Genomic DNA, 19,578 nt, shown 5'->3' on the forward strand with positions numbered 1-19,578 from the left:
GCAAGTGGAGCATCGTCTAGCAGCTTATTATTTTAAGGTCATTTTTTTATAATTCTATATATATATATATATATATATATATATATTATATCTCACAACAGCTTTCGGTACAAACTGTAGAAAGGACCGACCGCTGAGCCATTCTTACAAACCTCGCACTAACCCCACAACAGACGGTCGGCAAATGGCTTTTATCTGTCCAGAGCAAGTTAGACGATGAGAGCAAATGTGGTTAGTTGCTGCGGTCCAGCGGTGTTATCAGTAACTCTTACTGTCTCTTGTTGGAGAGCGCCGTATATCTGCTGTAGTAGGGTTCTGAAGCTGAGTTGAACATAAGCCATGTTTGCTAACCGTATGCTGCGTGTTTTAGCAATTGCGCATTCTCCGAGCAATGCAGTGTCCTTTGCATTTTGATCGCATATTCCTTTAACGATGAATAGGTCGTACTTGGGTTGTAACAGGTCAATGCAGTTGCCGGCCATGCAGGCGCCTGTCCGTTTGAACGCCATTTCCTTGGCGTGCATAAATTAGCCACTTTGTTTGCATACCCGGTATGAGTGCTCACTGCGCGCGAGGAGACTAGCAGTGTCTGCGGCTGGTCGGACCTGGTGTAAATGTTGCGCGGCTGGCCGCTGTGCGTCGATGGTAACTATGTTTACGCAGAAGAGCGTCATTGGACGATTATGAGAAAGCAGCAGTGGGCGTCTTTATGCCGACTTAGCTTTGGTAAGCATTAGCATATCTTCACAGCGTCCCGTACGAGATCGCAGTTGCGATCGCAATTTCCGATGGGTATTGAATCAGGACCAGAGATCGTTTTCTGGATGGCTATTTGTTACCTAAAAAAAAAAATTACCCTTCAGTAGAAATGTAGGATCTTTATTCTATTCTGTGTGGCATAAAGGTCCCTAGGCCTGTCTTAAATGTACCGTCAGCGCTGCTTTAGTAGCCGTGTAAATGCAAGCGAGGCTGGCGCATTCCTCCTCCTCCAAACAAAAGTTTAAAATGATGGTGCTGTCCCATTGAATATCGCTGTCTGCTCTGGTGCTTCTAGCACACTCCACTAATGCAACAAACTGCTGAGATACCGACCAGTGTGTGCTAGAAGTACCAGACCAGAGAGCGACACCCCAGACAGGAAAGTGGAACTGCACAGGAGGTGACAGGTGTAGGGAGCTAGAATGAACGCTACATTCCATATCAAGATACTAAAGTTTTTCAGCTCAATTTATCAAAGAGCTCTTGCTGGGAGAGCAGGTCCAACAAGAGGCTTTCCTGACACAGCTATCCCTTCACTGTTCAGCTCTATCGCTTCACTGCAATCTCTGACACCGGGCATGTGCGGTGCTAGTTTGTGAGGCTGCCTTGAAATGGATTGGAAGAGCTCTCTCCTGCGTTAATGCCTCTTTAAGCCGGGTACACACTAGCCGATGTCTAGTGTGCCTGACATCTTCAGCGACGGAACCTGGCATCGGCAAGTGCACACACACTTGCCAATGCCGGCAGCGACGGCAGGGGCCATGCTGCATTCGGCAGCAGGGCCCTCGCTAACGACATCCTACGTCAGACCTGCATGTAGGTTCAACGGAGGATGTCACTGACGATGCGCGGGAGCGTTCATAGTCAGTGACATAGCGGGTACACACTAGACGATGTGCCTGGTATGTCGCTCCGATCTGCCAGATCAGATGACAAATTGTCTAGTTTGTACCCATCATCAGGTACAGCACAGTTACTGCCATCTTCAGCCAGTTGGGCCAGTTGTAGCTTTTTATAGTTTGATAAATAGTACCAGACCAAGATCTCCATGTAGGATAATGGGGATTGGGATCTGCCCCATTAGATAACCTAATGCATGCCTCCTTGGGTATCTGTGCTTCCTAAGCCAGTATGGTAACATCCTCTCTGGTGGCTAGAAGGAATCTTTTGGCTACCTTTCTGGAAAGTAGATGCTAAGGGCGGAATTCAATTGTTTGCAGCCACCTACGCACCCAACGGAGCTGTTCAGTTGTTGCTCCTGTCGGGCGCGATCAGCAGCCGGCGCTGGCATTTCAGCTCGCACCCCTCGAGGGGGGTTTGTACCTTAAATGCATGAAAAGTGGCGTTTGGGCGCCCAGTCGCGCCCAGGACAATTGAATCTCGCCCCACGATCTCCTGTCACTTTACACAGGGGACCGGCACGAGGAAACAATTGAATTCCGCCCTAAGTCTAAGGGGTACATTTATTAACCTGCGGTTTATCAAAACCACTGATGATTGGCGGCTTTGGACCGATAGATTTAAACTGCAGCTGTAAGAGTGGATATCCACTTTGCCGATTTAAAATGAGCGATTGAATGATAACGATATCGTTATCGTTCAATTGCTCATTAATCGTGCACAAATCTGGCATGAAAATGTCGGAAACGACCAGCGATGTGCGCTCCCGCTGGTCGTTTCCGACATCAATCATCGCCTGAACATGCCGGTCAATCTGACGATAACAACAGACTGGGCATGTTTAGGGATGAGGGAGGGTGCCTACACTGAGGGACATATCGTTCAGTGTAGGCACTGCAGAGGAAGAGGAAAGATTGTACTATTACAATGTCGTAATCGTTCGAACGTTCCTCAGTCAGCAAGCGGATACGCGGCTTAACAGATGCTAAGCAAACCTGGTTTGGCATTTATTTCTGTTGCCGTTTTCGAAAGATCTGTCAAAACCGCCAATAATCAGCTGGTATGACAAACTGCAGGTTAGTAAATCTACTAATAAATGTAGGTCAACTAATCTTCCTTATAATGGGAGTTTTACATTTGACGAAATACTAGATGCAATGATAGATGAAGCTCATTGTTTTAAGACCAGAAAGTTGTTTTTTTTTTTTTCTCAGTCCCCTTCCTCACGTCAGAAATATACAAATGCAGACGCTATGATGGAAGACCCACACAACAGACAGTTTTTCTTCTAGCGCTAGGCAACCTTTTCCAGACTTCAAGGTTGTTAATGAAAGACAAAATCATAGAACCCCCACAATGTCTATTGTTGCTATCAGACCCCTCTAACACCAATATGGAAAGCAAGGATCACAAGATGTGGGCATGGCGGATAGGGTTCTTTATTACCCTTCTTCCTATACAAAATACCCATTACAAATTATTGAATACTGGTTTGTCCCTTCCAGTCACTGATCGGTTTTCCAGAGCAAGCGGTACAGTATGTATCTGTCCAAGACTGAAGAGCTTAGGAAGATGGAACAATAATTATTTATCATTCGTGCAGAATCTAGAAAGGGTCATGCTCCTTCCTTGCAACCCATTTCTACATGGAGGCGGGAAGTCAATACTAAGGCATGTAAGAAAAATGGACATGATGTACCTGTAATACAGAAAGCACATTCTGTCGAGCTTCCTGAACAGATAAAGCTCGGAACTCTGCAAAGCAGAAGGCTGGACACCTATCTGTCCATACGTCTGTCCATACCTTTTCTAGTCGTTATCAGATGGATTTATTATCCTCTGCTGATCATCCGTTTGGGAGCCATGTTCCCCACACAGCCACTTTTATAAGGTGTGAGTATGCAGCAGGTGTCTTTGGCCCTGATTCAGAGCCGGACGCTACTTTTTTTTTTTTTTGAACGGCCTCCTGGCCGCTCGTATAGCTGTGGGTGACCACCCACAGCTATAGCGAGCGGGCAGGAAGATGGTTGCGATGGTCTTGACCATCGGGCTTGAGACGAGACCCTTGTGGTAGGGTCTTGTTGCCGCAAGCCCCAGAGAGATTTCGGCTCTCACAGAGAGCAGCCACTCCCCCGGCCCGCCCACCAAAGGGGGTGTGCTGTCACTTAACATCGACAGCACGCCCCCTTTGTTGCGAGACCCGGAGCGACGGCTTGCCCGTCGCTATCCAGGTCTCGCGCATGCGCTCCGTCGTGCGCATGCGCACTGGGGCTCCATCGACCCGCTTGCAAGCGCATAGCGCTCGCGAGCGGGTCTGAATCAGGCCCTTTGTCTTCTTATTCCCCTTCCTGTTGTTTTGTTTGGGTACATCCCATTGTAAGGACTGCCATGAAGGATTGACGAGGAAAATCATGAATTACACTTGCTAATAATTCATCTCCTTCTATTACACCATTGGTAGTCCAGGCTTCCCACAGATTGTTCCTGAGGATTATATATTTTAGGTGCCTCTTGGGAAGTCACTCGGATACTAAGGAAGAGTAGGAGCACTATTATTTACCACCACAGAGGGTGTTTTTATACTACCTGTCTGTCCCTATCCAGAATAGACTTTACACATGGTAAGGGCTGCCAGGGAGTATTTCAAAGACAAGGAATTATCGGTGACTGTGATCCGTTATCTACTCACAGAGCAGATCTTACAGCACATTATGTCACAGGTGCACTTTGGAGATAGTGCTACAGTTAGCGAATAGATTGCATGCCTAGGAGTCAAATTAACAGGAAATAATGTATAGGTATGTGAGAGGACAGCACTTGCTGGAATGCACAGTGAAGGTGAATATGATCCTCATGGCTCGTACACTTTCCTTGCATCTACGACCTGAGCCGGGTTAGCCACTTGGTGAATATGGACACTCGTGTATACTGTTTATACCATTCCTAGTCAATACTGAATGGATCATGCACACACACCATACAAGGACACGCTATTATCCATGTGGGTCCAGTATTCGGACCTTGCCAGAACTTACGCAATGGATTTCATAGGCGCCTGTTTTCTATGTCATTTGCCCTGCATTTGCTAATTGCCTGACGCAGCACAGATCAGGCCCTGTCTACAAGCCCCTTGCAGAGCTATCCCATCCAATCATTCACTCTAAATATTTGTCCAGATTACTAAACCAGAAGGACTTAGCTGTATAAGGACCCAGCACCGATTAGTATGCAAGAGTCTGGAGTGAAAGTGAAAAATAATAGTGAACCAGCTGCATGAAGGAAATAAGGATAGAAAATAACTTACTGTGGACTAGGTCACAGGCTGTGCATATAAGTGTAAGAAGCTTACACTCAAACACTAGGTGTGTGGAAGAGCCAGGTGTGTATCTAGGGATCCAAGTGCCCCAGGCAATGTAAGGGACTGGTGTCCCCTACCCCCTAATGCCTACAACACAAAGTGACCTGGGCGTAATGCCCAGATCACTTATAAGGGCTCAGTGCCCTGGCCTAAAAGCCCAGGGTGACTTACAGGTGGCAATAGCTAGACTGGGTCTCGCAGCTCTGCACCAGGCAATGGCCTGACTGGAACTCTGCATTAGAGCAAGAAGATGGCCAGGTGGTCTGTGAACCATTGCAGTGACAGAGGAGTCCCAACTCTCCCCTGCTACATTGCGGCTATAGTGACTCTCCTAACCTGCAGGCTGGAGTCCTGATCACTGAAGCCAGATGACATTATCGTCAAGCACTTGGGGGGGCCTGTGTCCCTGGATTCGCTGACAGACCTGTTGGTCCGAGTGCAGCCCAGAGATAGATGCGTTGTCAGTGTGCTGGGTAGCGACCTTCTGACCGGGCTCACTGACGCATAAGAGGTTCCCCTGCGAGTTCGGGGCAGGAGAGGTGATCTGCTCCCACAGCCCTGCCCGGGCCAGGGTGAGTCTGCAGCTGAGGTATGACTCCCGTGCAGCGTCACTAATTGTGCCCTGTGTGCTGGAGATGGAGGTGCTGTTCCGGCAGCTGGAGACTGTTACCTGCAACTTGCCGCAGCTGGTGGAGGAGCTGCTACACTTGCTCAGCGTCCCCACAGACAAGAAGCTGCTGGCATTCTCCTATGACCCAGCCAGAAAATCCCGCAGGGTCACCCCACTGCCGGGCACTGGCGGCTCACACAGGTACGGGCACCTGTAACGTTATCCACATAGTAGAGCGTCACTAGCTCGGGGCTCCGCTACCAACACACAGCCCTGCAGCTGTCCCCTAACAGGGACTACCAGGGGCGTATCTCCCCTCTGGCCACAAGTGGCACCACCAGGCGGCGCCCCCCCCCCCCTCGGCCGGTGCCCTTGGCGAGTCCCATCCTGGCCAAGGGGTAGATACGCCACTGGTAAGGGCTAAATAACAACACTGGAGGACATCCAAGATATTTTACCAAAAATTTAAATAAAAAGTTGGGGAGGTAAAGACAGGTGTGCATTAGTAGAGGATGGCACTGATTAAGTGAGGCAAGCAAAGCATCTAACCCCTCATGTGCTATAGCCTGCAGGTTTACAATTCAATAGATACTTGTGGCAGACATCCATGACTATGGCACTCAAGGTTATGCTGTTCATGAATAATTGGCATTTGTAATACAGGTAAAAGGCAGTGATCTTGTTCTGTATGATACTATGTTATGTTCACGTTCACTCCCCTGCTGTCCCTGTCTCACCGTACATTCATTTGGTGTTTTATATATTTACATGATATGGAGATCAGGGCCTATAGCCTTGACAATGGATCTTGGGGATTGAACTGATCAATATGTACATAAATATCTACGTTCTGCTCAATATCAAAGTACGGTGAATACTAATGAATATATAATCTAATACGCTCGGTAGCCACTTTATTCGGTACACCTCTCTAGTACTTTGTGGGATATCCCTTTGCCCTATGTTGGCCTGGTAGCAGTTGCTGCATGTTTGTTAGCTGCACCCACATGCCACAAACCTCTTGTCTATTGGATTGAGATCTTGGCACTGTGCAGGGTATGTGGCATTTAAATGATGCTCAGTAGATATTAAAGGACCTAACGTGTGACAAAACACATTCCCTACACCACCACCACTACCAGTCTGAGCTGCTGACACATGGCAGGATGGATCCATAGTTTCAGGTTATTGCTAAATTCTGAGCCTATCATTTGCATGTGGCAGCAGAACTAGAGATTCATTAGACCACACATTGTTTTTCCAATCTGCTACTGTCCAGTGATGGTGAGTCCATGCCCAATGCAGCCTTGGTTTCCTGTTCTCAGTTGATAGGAAAGGAACTCGCTGTGATCTGCTGCTGCTGTGCCCATCCACTTCATGGTTTCTGAGATACTCAAACCACCCCATCTGGAACCAACAATCGCTACGGTCAAAGTCACCTAGATCACTTTTATTCCCCACTGTGGTGTTTATGGCTGAACAACAACTGTACCTCTTGAACATGTCTGCATGCTTTTGTATTTTCTGCAACCTGATTGGCAGATTAGATATTGTCATTAATGAGCAGGTGTACCTAACAAAGTGATCACTGAGTGTATAGTGTGCGTATTTTGTATGTCATCTGCAGGTAGCATAAGTAGGATACACAGATATAGACACAACCGTTACACACACACACACACACACACACACACACACACACACACACACACACACACACACACACACACACACACACACACACACACACACACACACAGATTTGTGGTCCCCTTATTGCGTAGTTACATAGCTGTTATTGCAGAATTAGTTCAGTTTCCTATCTTTGTCTGACACACTCTCCACATATTATTCTTAATGCTGAGTCTTTTCTAATTCTTTTATGTTAGTCTTTCATTCCATCTGTTTTATTTTTTTTATTCTGATAACCTTTCCCCAGGTGCCACCCTACATATGCTTCCCTCGTTTTCAGTCAACACCCTGCTGCATCCACTCCTCTAAAGGTGCAGCTCTGCTACTGCTCCTCCCACCATGTTTAGGGGTACTACCTTGCTCAGGGGCACCACCATTCTGCAGCTGTTCCCTCTCCCCCAATGTTCAGTGGTGCACCCTGCTGCTGCTGCTCCCTCTAGTTCAGTGGCGCCACCCTGCTGCTGCTCCCCCTAGTTCAGTGGCGCCACCCTGCTGCTGCTCCCCCTAGTTCAGTGGCGCCACCCTGCTGCTGCTCCCTCTAGTTCAGTGGCGCCACCCTGCTGCTGCTACTCCCTCTAGTTCAGTGGTGCCACCCTGCTGCTGCTCCCTCTAGTTCAGTGGCGCCACCGTGCTGCTGCTACTCCCTCTAGTTCAGTGGTGCCACCCTGCTGCTGCTGCTCCCTCTAGTTCAGTGGCGCCACCCTGCTGCTCCCTCTAGTTCAGTGGCGCCACCCTGCTGCTGCTGCTCCCTCTAGTTCAGTGGCGCCACCCTGCTGCTCCCTCTAGTTCAGTGGCGCCACCCTGCTGCTGCTCCCTCTAGTTCAGTGGCGCCACCCTGCTGCTCCCTCTAGTTCAGTGGCGCCACCCTGCTGCTGCTACTCCCTCTAGTTCAGTGGTGCCACCCTGCTGCTGCTGCTCCCTCTAGTTCAGTGGCGCCACCCTGCTGCTCCCTCTAGTTCAGTGGCGCCACCCTGCTGCTGCTCCCTCTAGTTCAGTGGCGCCACCCTGCTGCTGCTCCCTCTAGTTCAGTGGCGCCACACTGCTGCTGCTCCCTCTAGTTCAGTGGCGCCACCCTGCTGCTGCTCCCTCTAGTTCAGTGGCGCCACCCTGCTGCTGCTACTCCCTCTAGTTCAGTGGTGCCACCCTGCTGCTGCTACTCCCTCTAGTTCAGTGGCGCCACCCTGCTGCTGCTGCTCCCTCTAGTTCAGTGGTGCCACCCTGCTGCTGCTCCCTCTAGTTCAGTGGTGCCACCCTGCTGCTGCTCCCTCTAGTTCAGTGGCGCCACCCTGCTGCTGCTCCCCCTAGTTCAGTGGCGCCACCCTGCTGCTGCTCCCCCTAGTTCAGTGGCGCCACCCTGCTGCTGCTCCCTCTAGTTCAGTGGCGCCACCCTGCTGCTGCTCCCTCTAGTTCAGTGGCGCCACCCTGCTGCTGCTACTCACTCTAGTTCAGTGGTGCCACCCTGCTGCTGCTCACTCTAGTTCAGTGGCGCCACCCTGTTGCTGCTACTCCCTCTAGTTCAGTGGTGCCACCCTGCTGCTGCTGCTCCCTCTAGTTCAGTGGCGCCACCCTGCTGCTGCTACTCCCTCTAGTTCAGTGGTGCCACCCTGCTGCTCCTCCCTCTAGTTCAGTGGTGCCACCCTGCTGCTGCTCCCTCTAGTTCAGTGGCGCCATCCTGCTGCTGCTTCCCCTTGTTCAGTGGTGCCACCCTGCTGCTGCTCCCCCTCGTGCAGGTGTGCCACCCTGCTGCTGCTCCCCCTTGTTCATGGGCACCGCCCTCCTGCCCTTCCACTTCATGGTTTCTGAGATACTCAAACCACCCCGTCAGTAACCTGCTGTTGCTGCACCTCCTGGTTTATAGGCCCCACCCTATTGTAGCTGGCTTTCCTTTACAAGCGGTATCCTGCTGCAACTCCCTCTCATTTAGAAGCACTATCCTGCTGCTGCTCTCCCTTGTTCATGGGGCGCCCCCCTGCTGCCACTTGCATGTGTTTTACAAGCCCTTCCCTGCTGCTCTGCCTGGTTAAGGGGTGGAACCCTGCTGCCTCTACTTTAGTTTACCAGCGTTATCCACATTAAGGGACCACCACCTTGCTGCTGCTCCCCTTTAGCTTACCAGAGCTATTCTGCTGCTGCTTCCACTCAATTTGGGATGATATCCTGCTGCTGCTCCCCTTGGTTTATGAGCACTATCCCGCTGCCGCCAGCCTTCCTTGCGTACTTTATTTTGGACGTCCTTTTATGCTTTTCTCTAGGTTCCTCCCACTCCTTCACTTCCCCGTTTGCCAGCCCACACACCACTTTTATCCTATTCCAACCCTCCCCCCTCCCTCATAACCCTTTACCTGTGCCGTATGGTTTGGGCTTCCAACTGCTGCTATCTGACAACACTTTGCACATTGAACAGTTCCCTTATACTGAGGTGATCTACACTTTGTAACCGGAGACATTTATTTATGGACGTGTTCCCACACCTATTCACTAGTGAGATACAATGGTGAGTTTTTGGGTGCCCAATCCGACAATGTGACCTGCCTAATACATTGTGTTCCCCATGCCACGGTGTCTGCGTGACTGTGACGCTTGCAGCTTTCTCTTCTTCTTCCCGCTGTCGCATTCTATTATTACTTTCTCTTGGCTTTACCTAACAAGTACTATGCTTTTTTGCCTGTGTAATATTGTATTACGATTATTTTCTTCATCTGCTGCATCATTTCCTTTTCCATGCTAGCCAATGAGGAACACTGGCCAAAGGTATGTAAACCCCCCCATTTTGTTTCTGTTCTTTTTTGTTTGTGTTTATTAACGTATAGGTCGTCCTCCCAAATACAACACGGTCCTGGGTTTGAGCGCTCTGCCACCCATCTCCCCTCCATCCAGTCATCCTGATTCCCCTGAAAGCGAAAAGACACAGATCACATGTAGTTTCCCTGCAAGTGTCCTGCCTGTGTCCCGGCCTAATCCTTATGCCACAGACGTAAGTAACGCCTTTATGAAAGGGGGGCCCTGCTATCACATATTAGGGCCTACTGCTCTGGCCGGGAGTAGCAATGTGCGATGGGCAGGGCAGAGATTTGTGAGTCTTGGATCACATCACCTGGCAGTTCAGCGTCTATAATGGAACTGCATCTATATAATGAATTGTGTTGGTATAGAATATCATTTGATATTCAAGTTCAGGAGACTTTTCAAATACTTCTGCATACATCTTAAAGAGGTTGTACACCCCTACTTGCTGAAGCTGCTTTGATGAGCATCCCTCAATGTGTATAGACCAAGGAGGCAGGTGGCATATGGTTGGTTGTCAGGTGCCACCAACCACTGTCACAAGAAGCAGCATCAAGGGATGATACAACCCCTTTAAATGGCTTAAATTGATAACAGCATTAAAGTGACTTTTTTAATAGTATCCTCTGCAGCCTGGTACAAATATAATACTACTAAGCAGTGTTAGGAGACAGAGTGAAAAGTGATAAGGTACCAGCCAATCAGCCCCCAACTTTCATTTTTCAAACACAGCCTGTGAGATGTCAGTTGGGAGCTGATTGGCTGGTACCTTATCACTTTTCACTCTGTCTCCTAACACTGCTTAGTAACTAGACCCCTGTATGCTGTTTTAAAGTTATTAAATAACTGTGTAAAGTATATTCTAGTTTGGCACACCCTGATCTCGCAAAGAAACGTACATGAACTGGCAAATGCGGAGTCATTCTCCTGGATCTGTTGCTGAATTCATAGTCCTGTCTTTATTTTATAGCTGATGTAAATGCTGTTTTGTTGTCATGTGCAGTGTCAAAGGTAACTTACCCCTTGTTTTCGTGCAATACTATTTAGCTAGGAGACCTTCCTTCTGTAATAATATTTACAGTATTGGTGAATAAATATTATTTGGACATAATCACTGCATATTTCAGTCTTTAGGCAGTCCATATTTCTGTAGTCCCCTCTGTTCTGTATATTCCATTATTTTGTGATAGTTTTGTTCTGTTCAGTTCTCTCCTGTGCTGTGTGGTCCTTTGGGTGGGCCTATATCCTATATAAGGTAGCTCTGTAGCCTCACCAGGCAGCGATGGTTTCGCTTTGACTGCCCAGTACCGTGTGGTGTAGGAAGTTTATTTACATGAACCTTCAGGCAGTGGAACTGCAAGCCTAAGGGGTCTAAGAACTAAGCCTTGGGGAGAGATAAAGTGGACAGAGATAAAGAACCAACCAATCGGCTCCTTTTTTTTTTTTCAAACACAGCCAGTACAGTGACAGTTGGGAGCTGATTGGTTGGTACTTTATCTCCGGCCACTTTATCTCTCTCCAAGGCGCTTGGTACATAGACCCCTAAATACAACTTTCAGCTGGAGACTAGAGCAGGCCTTGTCTTGTATGAGGAGAGAGCTGAGTCATATAAAGCATGAAGGGTTATAGCAATAACCAGCTCTTTACAGCATGCTAAATGGGATTTGACAAGAAGAAGAAGAAAAAATGCTTTTTATCTCATGTAAACATGAATCCCGTATCCTCAATGCCAGTTTTACCTCGTTCCCAGTAATGTAATGCACATTGCGACTAGCAGCATTGCTAGTTTTCCTCTCATCCCATAGAGGCGCTAAGGAAGCAGTGCCCAGCTACCGTAATAATAGTATGAAATGTGCGCAGCTGAACATCGCTGCTAATTGAATCCCCTCACCGTGCAGTTTTATTTTTTTTCTACATTTAACTATTTATTTGGTTATATTTTAAGACCTGCAGTACACATGGTGGGATCAGGAAGCAATGGTTGGGAGACCCAACTAATCTACCCTCTAAATTCTGGTCTCATCATTAAGCCTCTCCATAAACAGAGGAGACTTGTGGATAATCACCTTTTTATGACAGGCCCGTGAGTCCGTGTCCCTTCTGTGGGTATATACAGTATGACAATATCTTCTGCTCGCACATGCAGACCGATTCATTAACCCCTGCCATACTGTTAAAGGACACCAGGGTGGCGGCATTGACTCACAGAGCTGTCATGTAATCGTTTATTTTCGAAGTCCTTGTCCTTTTGCAGAGATGCATTTGAATATTGTTCCCAGGGAGCATTGCCTGAGAGTATCCTCCTATAGTCTTCACCGTACATTGTAAACCAGAAGCATTTAAACTGTCTTCATGGTCTAGTTCGTTCTTGTTTAAATAACCTACCCTGCAGTGTACACTGGGCTCTGTGCTCTGGTCATATGAGTATCCTCTTGCAGGTGCTTACTGACTCTCCCGTCTATTCATTGGGCTGTCTCTGATGGTGCCTCTTCTTAGGTCACTGTACCTTAGTTTGCTGTCTTCAATTCTGTAACTAACCCTTTGTGGTCTACTCCTAGTTTTGTTTAAGGATCTTTCTTTTCTAAAGTTTCCTCTTCATTGGTGCAATTGCTTTATTGGTACAGTATACACAGAACTGACGCACTCGCCGACGTCTTCAGTTTTTAAAGAGTTTCTGAGAAAATGAGCACACCGAGCCCTGATTCAGCGTTGCTCCGAAATAAATGTCCCCTCGCCTGCAATTCCGTGCTGGCCCCTATCCATCGGCTTGTGAAAGTAGCCATCATCACTAGCATCGCGCATTTGCCCCAGCTCTATCCCATCAGACGGATCTTTACGTATGCACAACTCTGAATAGCTCTCAATTCCGCCTATACGCTACATAGCCTGTGCAAACGCCCCAATTTACCCCCATCTTGCCACAGATGGAGATCCCGCTGAGATTCATGCAACTGCGATTCACCGGTAGCTGCTCAAAGTTGCATATGCCCGGCTCAGCCTTGGGTCCACAAAACGGACTTCGGTATAACTGAGTTAGGCCGAAATTGTTACATTTTTCACAAAAAGCCATTTCATTTAGTGCATAGCGTAACCAGCGTGTGGAAGGCTGTCAGGTGCAATTTCAGATTTACTTTTTGAGTCCAAAGTCTCCAGTTTTGTCAGATGTAGAAAGAAAAGTGTTCTGCTGCAGTGTTTCTGGTCCTACGCCACTGTTTCTGGGTCCCGTCACATATTATGGGGGGTGCGGGCAGGGGGCAGTTGGGACAGTGCTTGGGGGCAGGTAGCAGTTGGGACAGTGCTTGGGGGCAGGCAGCAGTTGGGACAGTGCTTGGGGGCAGGTAGCAGTTGGGACAGTGCTTGGGGGCAGGCAGCAGTTGGGACAGTGCTTGGGGGCAGGCAGCAGTTGGGACAGTGCTTGGGGGCAGGCAGCAGTTGGGACAGTGCTTGGGGGCAGGCAGCAGTTGGGACAGTGCTTGGGGGCAGGCAGCAGTTGAGACAGTGCTTGGGGGCAGGCAGCAGTTGAGACAGTGCTTGGGGGCAGGCAGCAGTTGAGACAGTGCTTGGGGGCAGGCAGCAGTTGGGACAGTGCTTGGGGGCAGGCAGCAGTTGGGACAGTGCTTGGGGGCAGGCAGCAGTTGGGACAGTGCTTGGGGGCAGGGAGCAGTTGGGACAGTGCTTGGGGGCAGGGAGCAGTTGGGGTAAAGCTGGGAGTAAGGGCAGACAGTGCTGGGGGTAGGAAGCGGGTAAGGGTTGATAGCTGAGGCAGTACTGGGGGCAAAGAGGGGCTTGGAGCAGGCAGTGCTGGGAGTAGTGAAGGGGGCAAGGGTAGATGGCAGCTGGTGCAGTACTGAGGGGCAAGGAGGGGATTAGGGACGGGCAGTACTTGGGGGTGGGTGGACAAGGATAGATATCACCTGGGGCAGTACTGGAGGCAAGGAGGTGGTTACGGGCAGGAGGTGCTCTGGGTCAGGAGGGGATAAGGGTAAATAGCAGGTTAAAGTTGTAGTAGCAGGCCACCCCATATCGCCCGCCTGCCAGCCACTCCTTGTTAGTAGCAGCCGCGGTAAGTTACCCTCAGACACCACTCACACCGCAGAACCCCCGCCCGCCACAGCACCAAAGAGTCACCCACTCGCCCCCGCAGCACCAAACCCCCACCCACTACCCGCAGTGACTTACTGGACTCCTCCTGTAAGTGCAGTCACGTCAAGACAGCATCTTATGCAGCCTCCCGCACACTGTATGGCCTGTGCAGGGGCCTTCTTCACGCCTGGTCAGGGAGCCGCACCATGTCCTGTAATGCCGCTGAATGCCTGGAGAGGCGCCACAGAGGCCTCTCCTGGCTCCACCTCCCGCTTTTTTTAGCCTGCAGTCAGGCCAGGATACATCGGTCTTAATTGGCAGCCACGGATTGGCTGCAGCGGGGCACATCCCAGGGGACCCACCCATTTGGAAAAGTGAGTCCCTGGTCCTCAAAATCTGGTAAAATATGTCCTATAGTGCATATCTGTGATCACTGCGTTGTATTTCCCTAAAGTTCTGTCACTGATGTCAGTTAAATTGCTGGATCATGACTGCCATTAAGTCGCTGTTAAAGTCTCTTAGTGAAGTATCATTAAATTGATAGATCCTACAACTGAGATCTCTGCTAAACTTGTGTTTAACATATTTATATGTCACATTAGTACATTAAACATTCACTTTATCGTTGAGAGCTTGTTGCAGGGTTCCACGTTCATAGGGTTTGCTCTGCCTGTTTCCGACAGGCACCCCATATGTCCTATGCGTGACAGAACCCCCCCCCTATGTGTCAGTCTTGGGACAGAAGAGTCTGCATTTCCCAGTTGCCTCGTCTCGTTTGAACATGGGTTATAAAAATCTAACTCTGCCCTTACTACATGCTGCTGTAAAGGAGAGTTGCACTATGAAGCCCTAGACCCCATGTATCCCTCTAGGAACTCCTCTATTACTTCTCAAGGAATTGGTGGTGGAAATGTGTTAGTACCATGACGCTGTAGGAACAAGATTGGCCTTTTCAATTACTTTTTTCACTTCCTATATTCCTTCTTCTTTACTACTGCAGAACTTTGTTTGCTTTGCTCTGCATTGCAGTGCATTAATTGCTTCTTCTCAGCCCCCTAGATGAACACACTAAGTGCTAGTGTCTTCTCTTTTTTCTTTTTGTTTTTTTGTTGTTTTGTTTTTTTGAGCTGCAAAAAAAAAAAAAAAAGAGGAAGGGCGGTTGTCAGATTTTTAGGCTGACCCCCCTTTTTTTTTTTTTTTTTTTCGCCTCCTCTCTCCTGTGACTCCTACAGGCTGATATCCATGAGAATTTTTGCAGCGTCTGCAGAAAGAGCGGACAGCTACTGATGTGCGACACATGTTCACGTGTATACCACCTGGACTGTTTGGAGCCTCCTCTGAAATCCATTCCCAAGGGCATGTGGATATGTCCCAAATGCCAAGACCAGGTACCGTGTGATAGATAGATATAGGTAGCAGCAAGCCCATTTGGCTAATGACATAAAAGCCCTACCCTACTCTCCCGCTGATTTAACTGCACTTCACAAGTTCCTTTTTAGTTCTAATTTCAGTGAAGAGGAAGTGTGTTTCCTTAAAGGAACAATATCTGACCTAAGCAGTGTACTACTTTACCACGCCGACCCAAGCAGCGTACTACTTTATCACACACCGACCCAAGCAGCGTACTACTTTATCACACACCGACCCAAGCAGTGTACTACTTTACCACACACCGAACCAAGCTGTGCACTACTTTACCACACACCGACCCAAGCAGTGTACTACTTTACCACACACCGACCCAAGCAGTGTACTACTTTACCACACACCGACCCAAGCAGTGTACTACTTTACCACACCGACCCAAGCAGTCTACTACTTTACCACACACCGACCCAAGCAGTCTACTACTTTACCACACACCGACCCAAGCAGTGTACTACTTTTACTACACTGACCCAAGCAGTGTACTACTTTACCACACACCGACCCAAGCAGAGTACTGCTTTACCACACACCGACCCAAGCAGTGCACTGCTTTACCACACACCGACCCAAGCAGTGCACTGCTTTACCACACACCGACCCAAGCAGTGCACTGCTTTACCACACACCGACCCAAGCAGTGCACTGCTTTACCACACACCGACCCAAGCAGTGCACTGCTTTACCACACACCGACCCAAGCAGTGCACTGCTTTACCACACACCGACCCAAGCAGTGCACTGCTTTACCACACACCGACCCAAGCAGTGCACTGCTTTACCACACACCGACCCAAGCAGTGCACTGCTTTACCACACACCGACCCAAGCAGTGCACTGCTTTATCACACACCGACCGAAGCAGTGCACTGCTTTACCACACCACATTATGCTGTCTCTAATTCACTTTCAAATTGAATGGTGTTTTTATTGCTTAGTGTAAATAGGTCACATAACCACACACAACTACACAACACCATAACAAAGTAAACCGTTCTCTCCACTAGCTTTTGGCACAAATTCAACCTGCAGGTATAGCGGGCATAGCCAGGTCAGCTATTTACAGTCGTACACGTGGGAATTGCACATACTACTTGGCTGCACAGTCCTTCTCTCAGCTCCTGCTATACGTTCATGCAGCTTCTGCTGACACTAATGGGAATGGAGTCCAGCTGCATTTTATCTTTGTATACACACGTGTGGGTGCGGCTAGTGGCTTTCTTCTGCAAAGCTGCCATGTTTAGCCATGTATTCTAGGTGAGCAACATTGGAACAAATGCATACGTGCAAAATGCTGTTGTCAGATGTGCAGTGTCATTATATGGTTACACAGCGTGTGTTGCTTGTACTAGACTTGGTATAATTGGTGAATTTTATTATTTATGCAGAAACTGTTGTAAAATACACCAGAAGCAGGCCTACCAGAGGTAATGTGGGTGGCCTTTTATCTGGTGATCTGCGGTGCCCACATACATACACATTGTGTATTCTGCTGCCAGTGGTTAGGGTTCCGTCTGATTGTTTTATGGCTGCTGGATCACAGTATAAAGTAATGACACAAGGGGGGCGATTCAATTCAGCGTGATGTTGAATAGCGCCGGGAATGCGTTTCCAGAGCTATTCAATTGACCACACTGTTAACCCCGAATAGAGGATTTAAACTAGTGCCACGATGATGTTTCCGGGCTTAGCGCGTGTGCTAACAGCATCGCAGCTGGCACTTTAGTCGTGGTAAGGTGCATTTTACGTCTCAACCCCCCGGCTTAAGGCACGGTAACCTGCATCTCCCGACTTCAGTGCATGGCACAATGGGGACAATTGAATAGCTCAGAGGACTCATTCCTGGCACTATTCAACATTGCACTTAATTGAATCGCCACCAAAGTCCCTTTTTAAAGTAGGTTTTGGAGAATCTTGGTTCTACCGAAAGGAGCAGCCAGAATGCTTTACTGTGTGTTTTGGTTTGGAGGATTAAACGGGAAGGATAACGTCTTATACAGGTTGAGTATCCCATATCCAATTATTACGGAATATTCCGAAATACAGATTTTTTTTTTTGGCATGACTAAGATAATGAAACCTTTGATTTTTGATGGTCCAATGTACAGAAACTTTGTCTAAGGCACGAATTAAAAATATTGTATAAAATGACCTTCAGGCTGTGTGTATAAGGTGTATATGAAACATAACTGAATTTTATGTATGTACACAAACTTTGAGTCACAAAATTATTGAATATATTGTATAAAATGACCTGCAGGCTGTGTGTATAAGGTGTATATAACACATAAATGCATTCTGTGTGTATATTTGGGTCCCATTCCCAAGATATTTCATTATGATATGCAATTATTCCAAAATACGGAATATTCCGATATCCAAAATACCCCTGGTCCCAAGCATTTTGGATATCGGAGACTCAACCTGTATACTGAGTTTAGTAGTCTTGGCATGCTGATTAAATATTAAATTAGGTCGATCTCTCACCACCAAACCTCTTTTACTATGGTGCCACTTCAATGGAGAAGGGTTATTAGCTGACCAATAGATGTTCTGCAGCTGTATAACTTACTGGCCTTGTAATAACCTCTGAGAGAGAGAGACCGTGTATATTCGTGTGTAGTGACAGACCTGCCATGCAATATACTGATTTATTCTGGGTATTGTTTTCCATTATGGACATCGCTAGTTAATGTTACTGATGATGAATCTAGTCCGTGTGTAACCAGTGACAGCAGGCGACCGAATACATGTTCCTACCCATTTACATATAGTATAACACAGAGTATTAAACCAAACGTGTGTGTTGCTATGTTTTGGTTTGGTGTATGTGTAGTCATGTAAAATAAGATAGTTCTGTGGGGATATACAGTAGGCCCACATTATTATTACACTATACTGTATATTGGCTATTCTGTCCAGTAGATTGTAGAGGTCGTGTTGTATTATTGTAGGATTTTGTTAATTTTCCCTAGAATATAACTGATTATGTTAAAGAATGACAAATTTAAAATGATGTTGTATAATTACAACTATTATAGCGAGTACTATAACTTTCTGGAACAGCGTCTGAAATACGATATACAATTTTTGCCTGAAATTACCTGTTGAAACTGCTGCAACAGTGAGGTGCTGAGGAGTGAGCAGACGACTTGCTCATCTAGCCTCAATGCGCCACCCAGCGTGATATGCCTGGCGTGAGTGAGCCACCAGGTCCTGTGTTAATCTGCTAGTGTTAGTACGCACCAGCAGACTGTGCTGATTACTTGGATATGTGATAGGTGTATATCTGTGTGCGACCGAGACTGTAAATGGAACTTGGCGTTGAAAAAAGCCGCGGCTGCTGCATGGTAGCACTTAGTATACTGATTCAGCGACTCAGTCGCCCGCAAATATACAAGTGTCACATATCAAATCAATCAGCACAGTCTGCTGGTGCGTCCTAGTCGCATCACATTGTGATTTAGATACATTTTAGGCAAAAATAAATAAAAAGAGGCCCGGCACTAGCAGAGTCTCATGCGACCAGGCGCTCTGAGGGGGGGTTGTTTGGCACAACTGCAGTAATAGTGTATGAAGACACATCTGTAGTCTTTTATATAGTCTAAAAGTTTGGAGAAGCAGAGTAACTGAGAAGATGCAATATGGTCTGGCTCTGCATAAATTCCCAGACTCAACCGACAGATGATATAAGCATGGATCCACAATGTGCCTGCACCAGGTGTATTGTATCACTACTCTGCGCTGTTGGGACCTTACTCAATCTACTATCCAACGCCGTTTGTTCCTATTGCAATGATCTGTTTGGCTACAGGTTGCTCTATCACTGGAGCTGGAGTTGAGGTGTGAATACAATAAGATGGGCAGAGCCTAGTCATGCAGTCTGCTTAGCCTGCAGTCTGCCGTTCCCTCATCACCACCCTAGGGTGCCCCCATATCACACGGACCATTTTGTGTTTGCTACTTT

The 19,578-nt window shown here is 47.9% G+C and overlaps 1 protein-coding gene across 7 annotated transcripts in view; it reads left to right on the top strand.

Annotated features, from left to right (window-relative positions):
• The window catches only part of PHF21A (PHD finger protein 21A), a 126,211-nt gene that overhangs the window by 96,821 nt on the left and 9,812 nt on the right, over positions 1–19,578 (top strand). For 2 of the 7 annotated variants that reach the window (XM_088461518.1, XM_088461519.1), the window contains exons 13-14: positions 10,048–10,070; positions 15,419–15,574. In XM_088461518.1, coding sequence (XP_088317644.1) covers positions 10,048–10,070; positions 15,419–15,574 — 179 coding nt within the window. Of the gene's footprint in view, positions 1–10,047; positions 10,071–10,129; positions 10,294–15,418; positions 15,575–19,578 lie in introns of all 7 variants that reach the window. The other 5 variants (XM_088461516.1, XM_088461517.1, XM_088461520.1 and 2 more) reach the window with 3 other exon arrangements.

The sequence above is a fragment of the Taudactylus pleione genome, unplaced genomic scaffold (assembly GCF_031769625.1).
Source record: "Taudactylus pleione unplaced genomic scaffold, aTauple2 ptg001060l, whole genome shotgun sequence".
In the NCBI taxonomy this organism is placed as follows: Eukaryota; Metazoa; Chordata; class Amphibia; order Anura; family Myobatrachidae; genus Taudactylus; species Taudactylus pleione.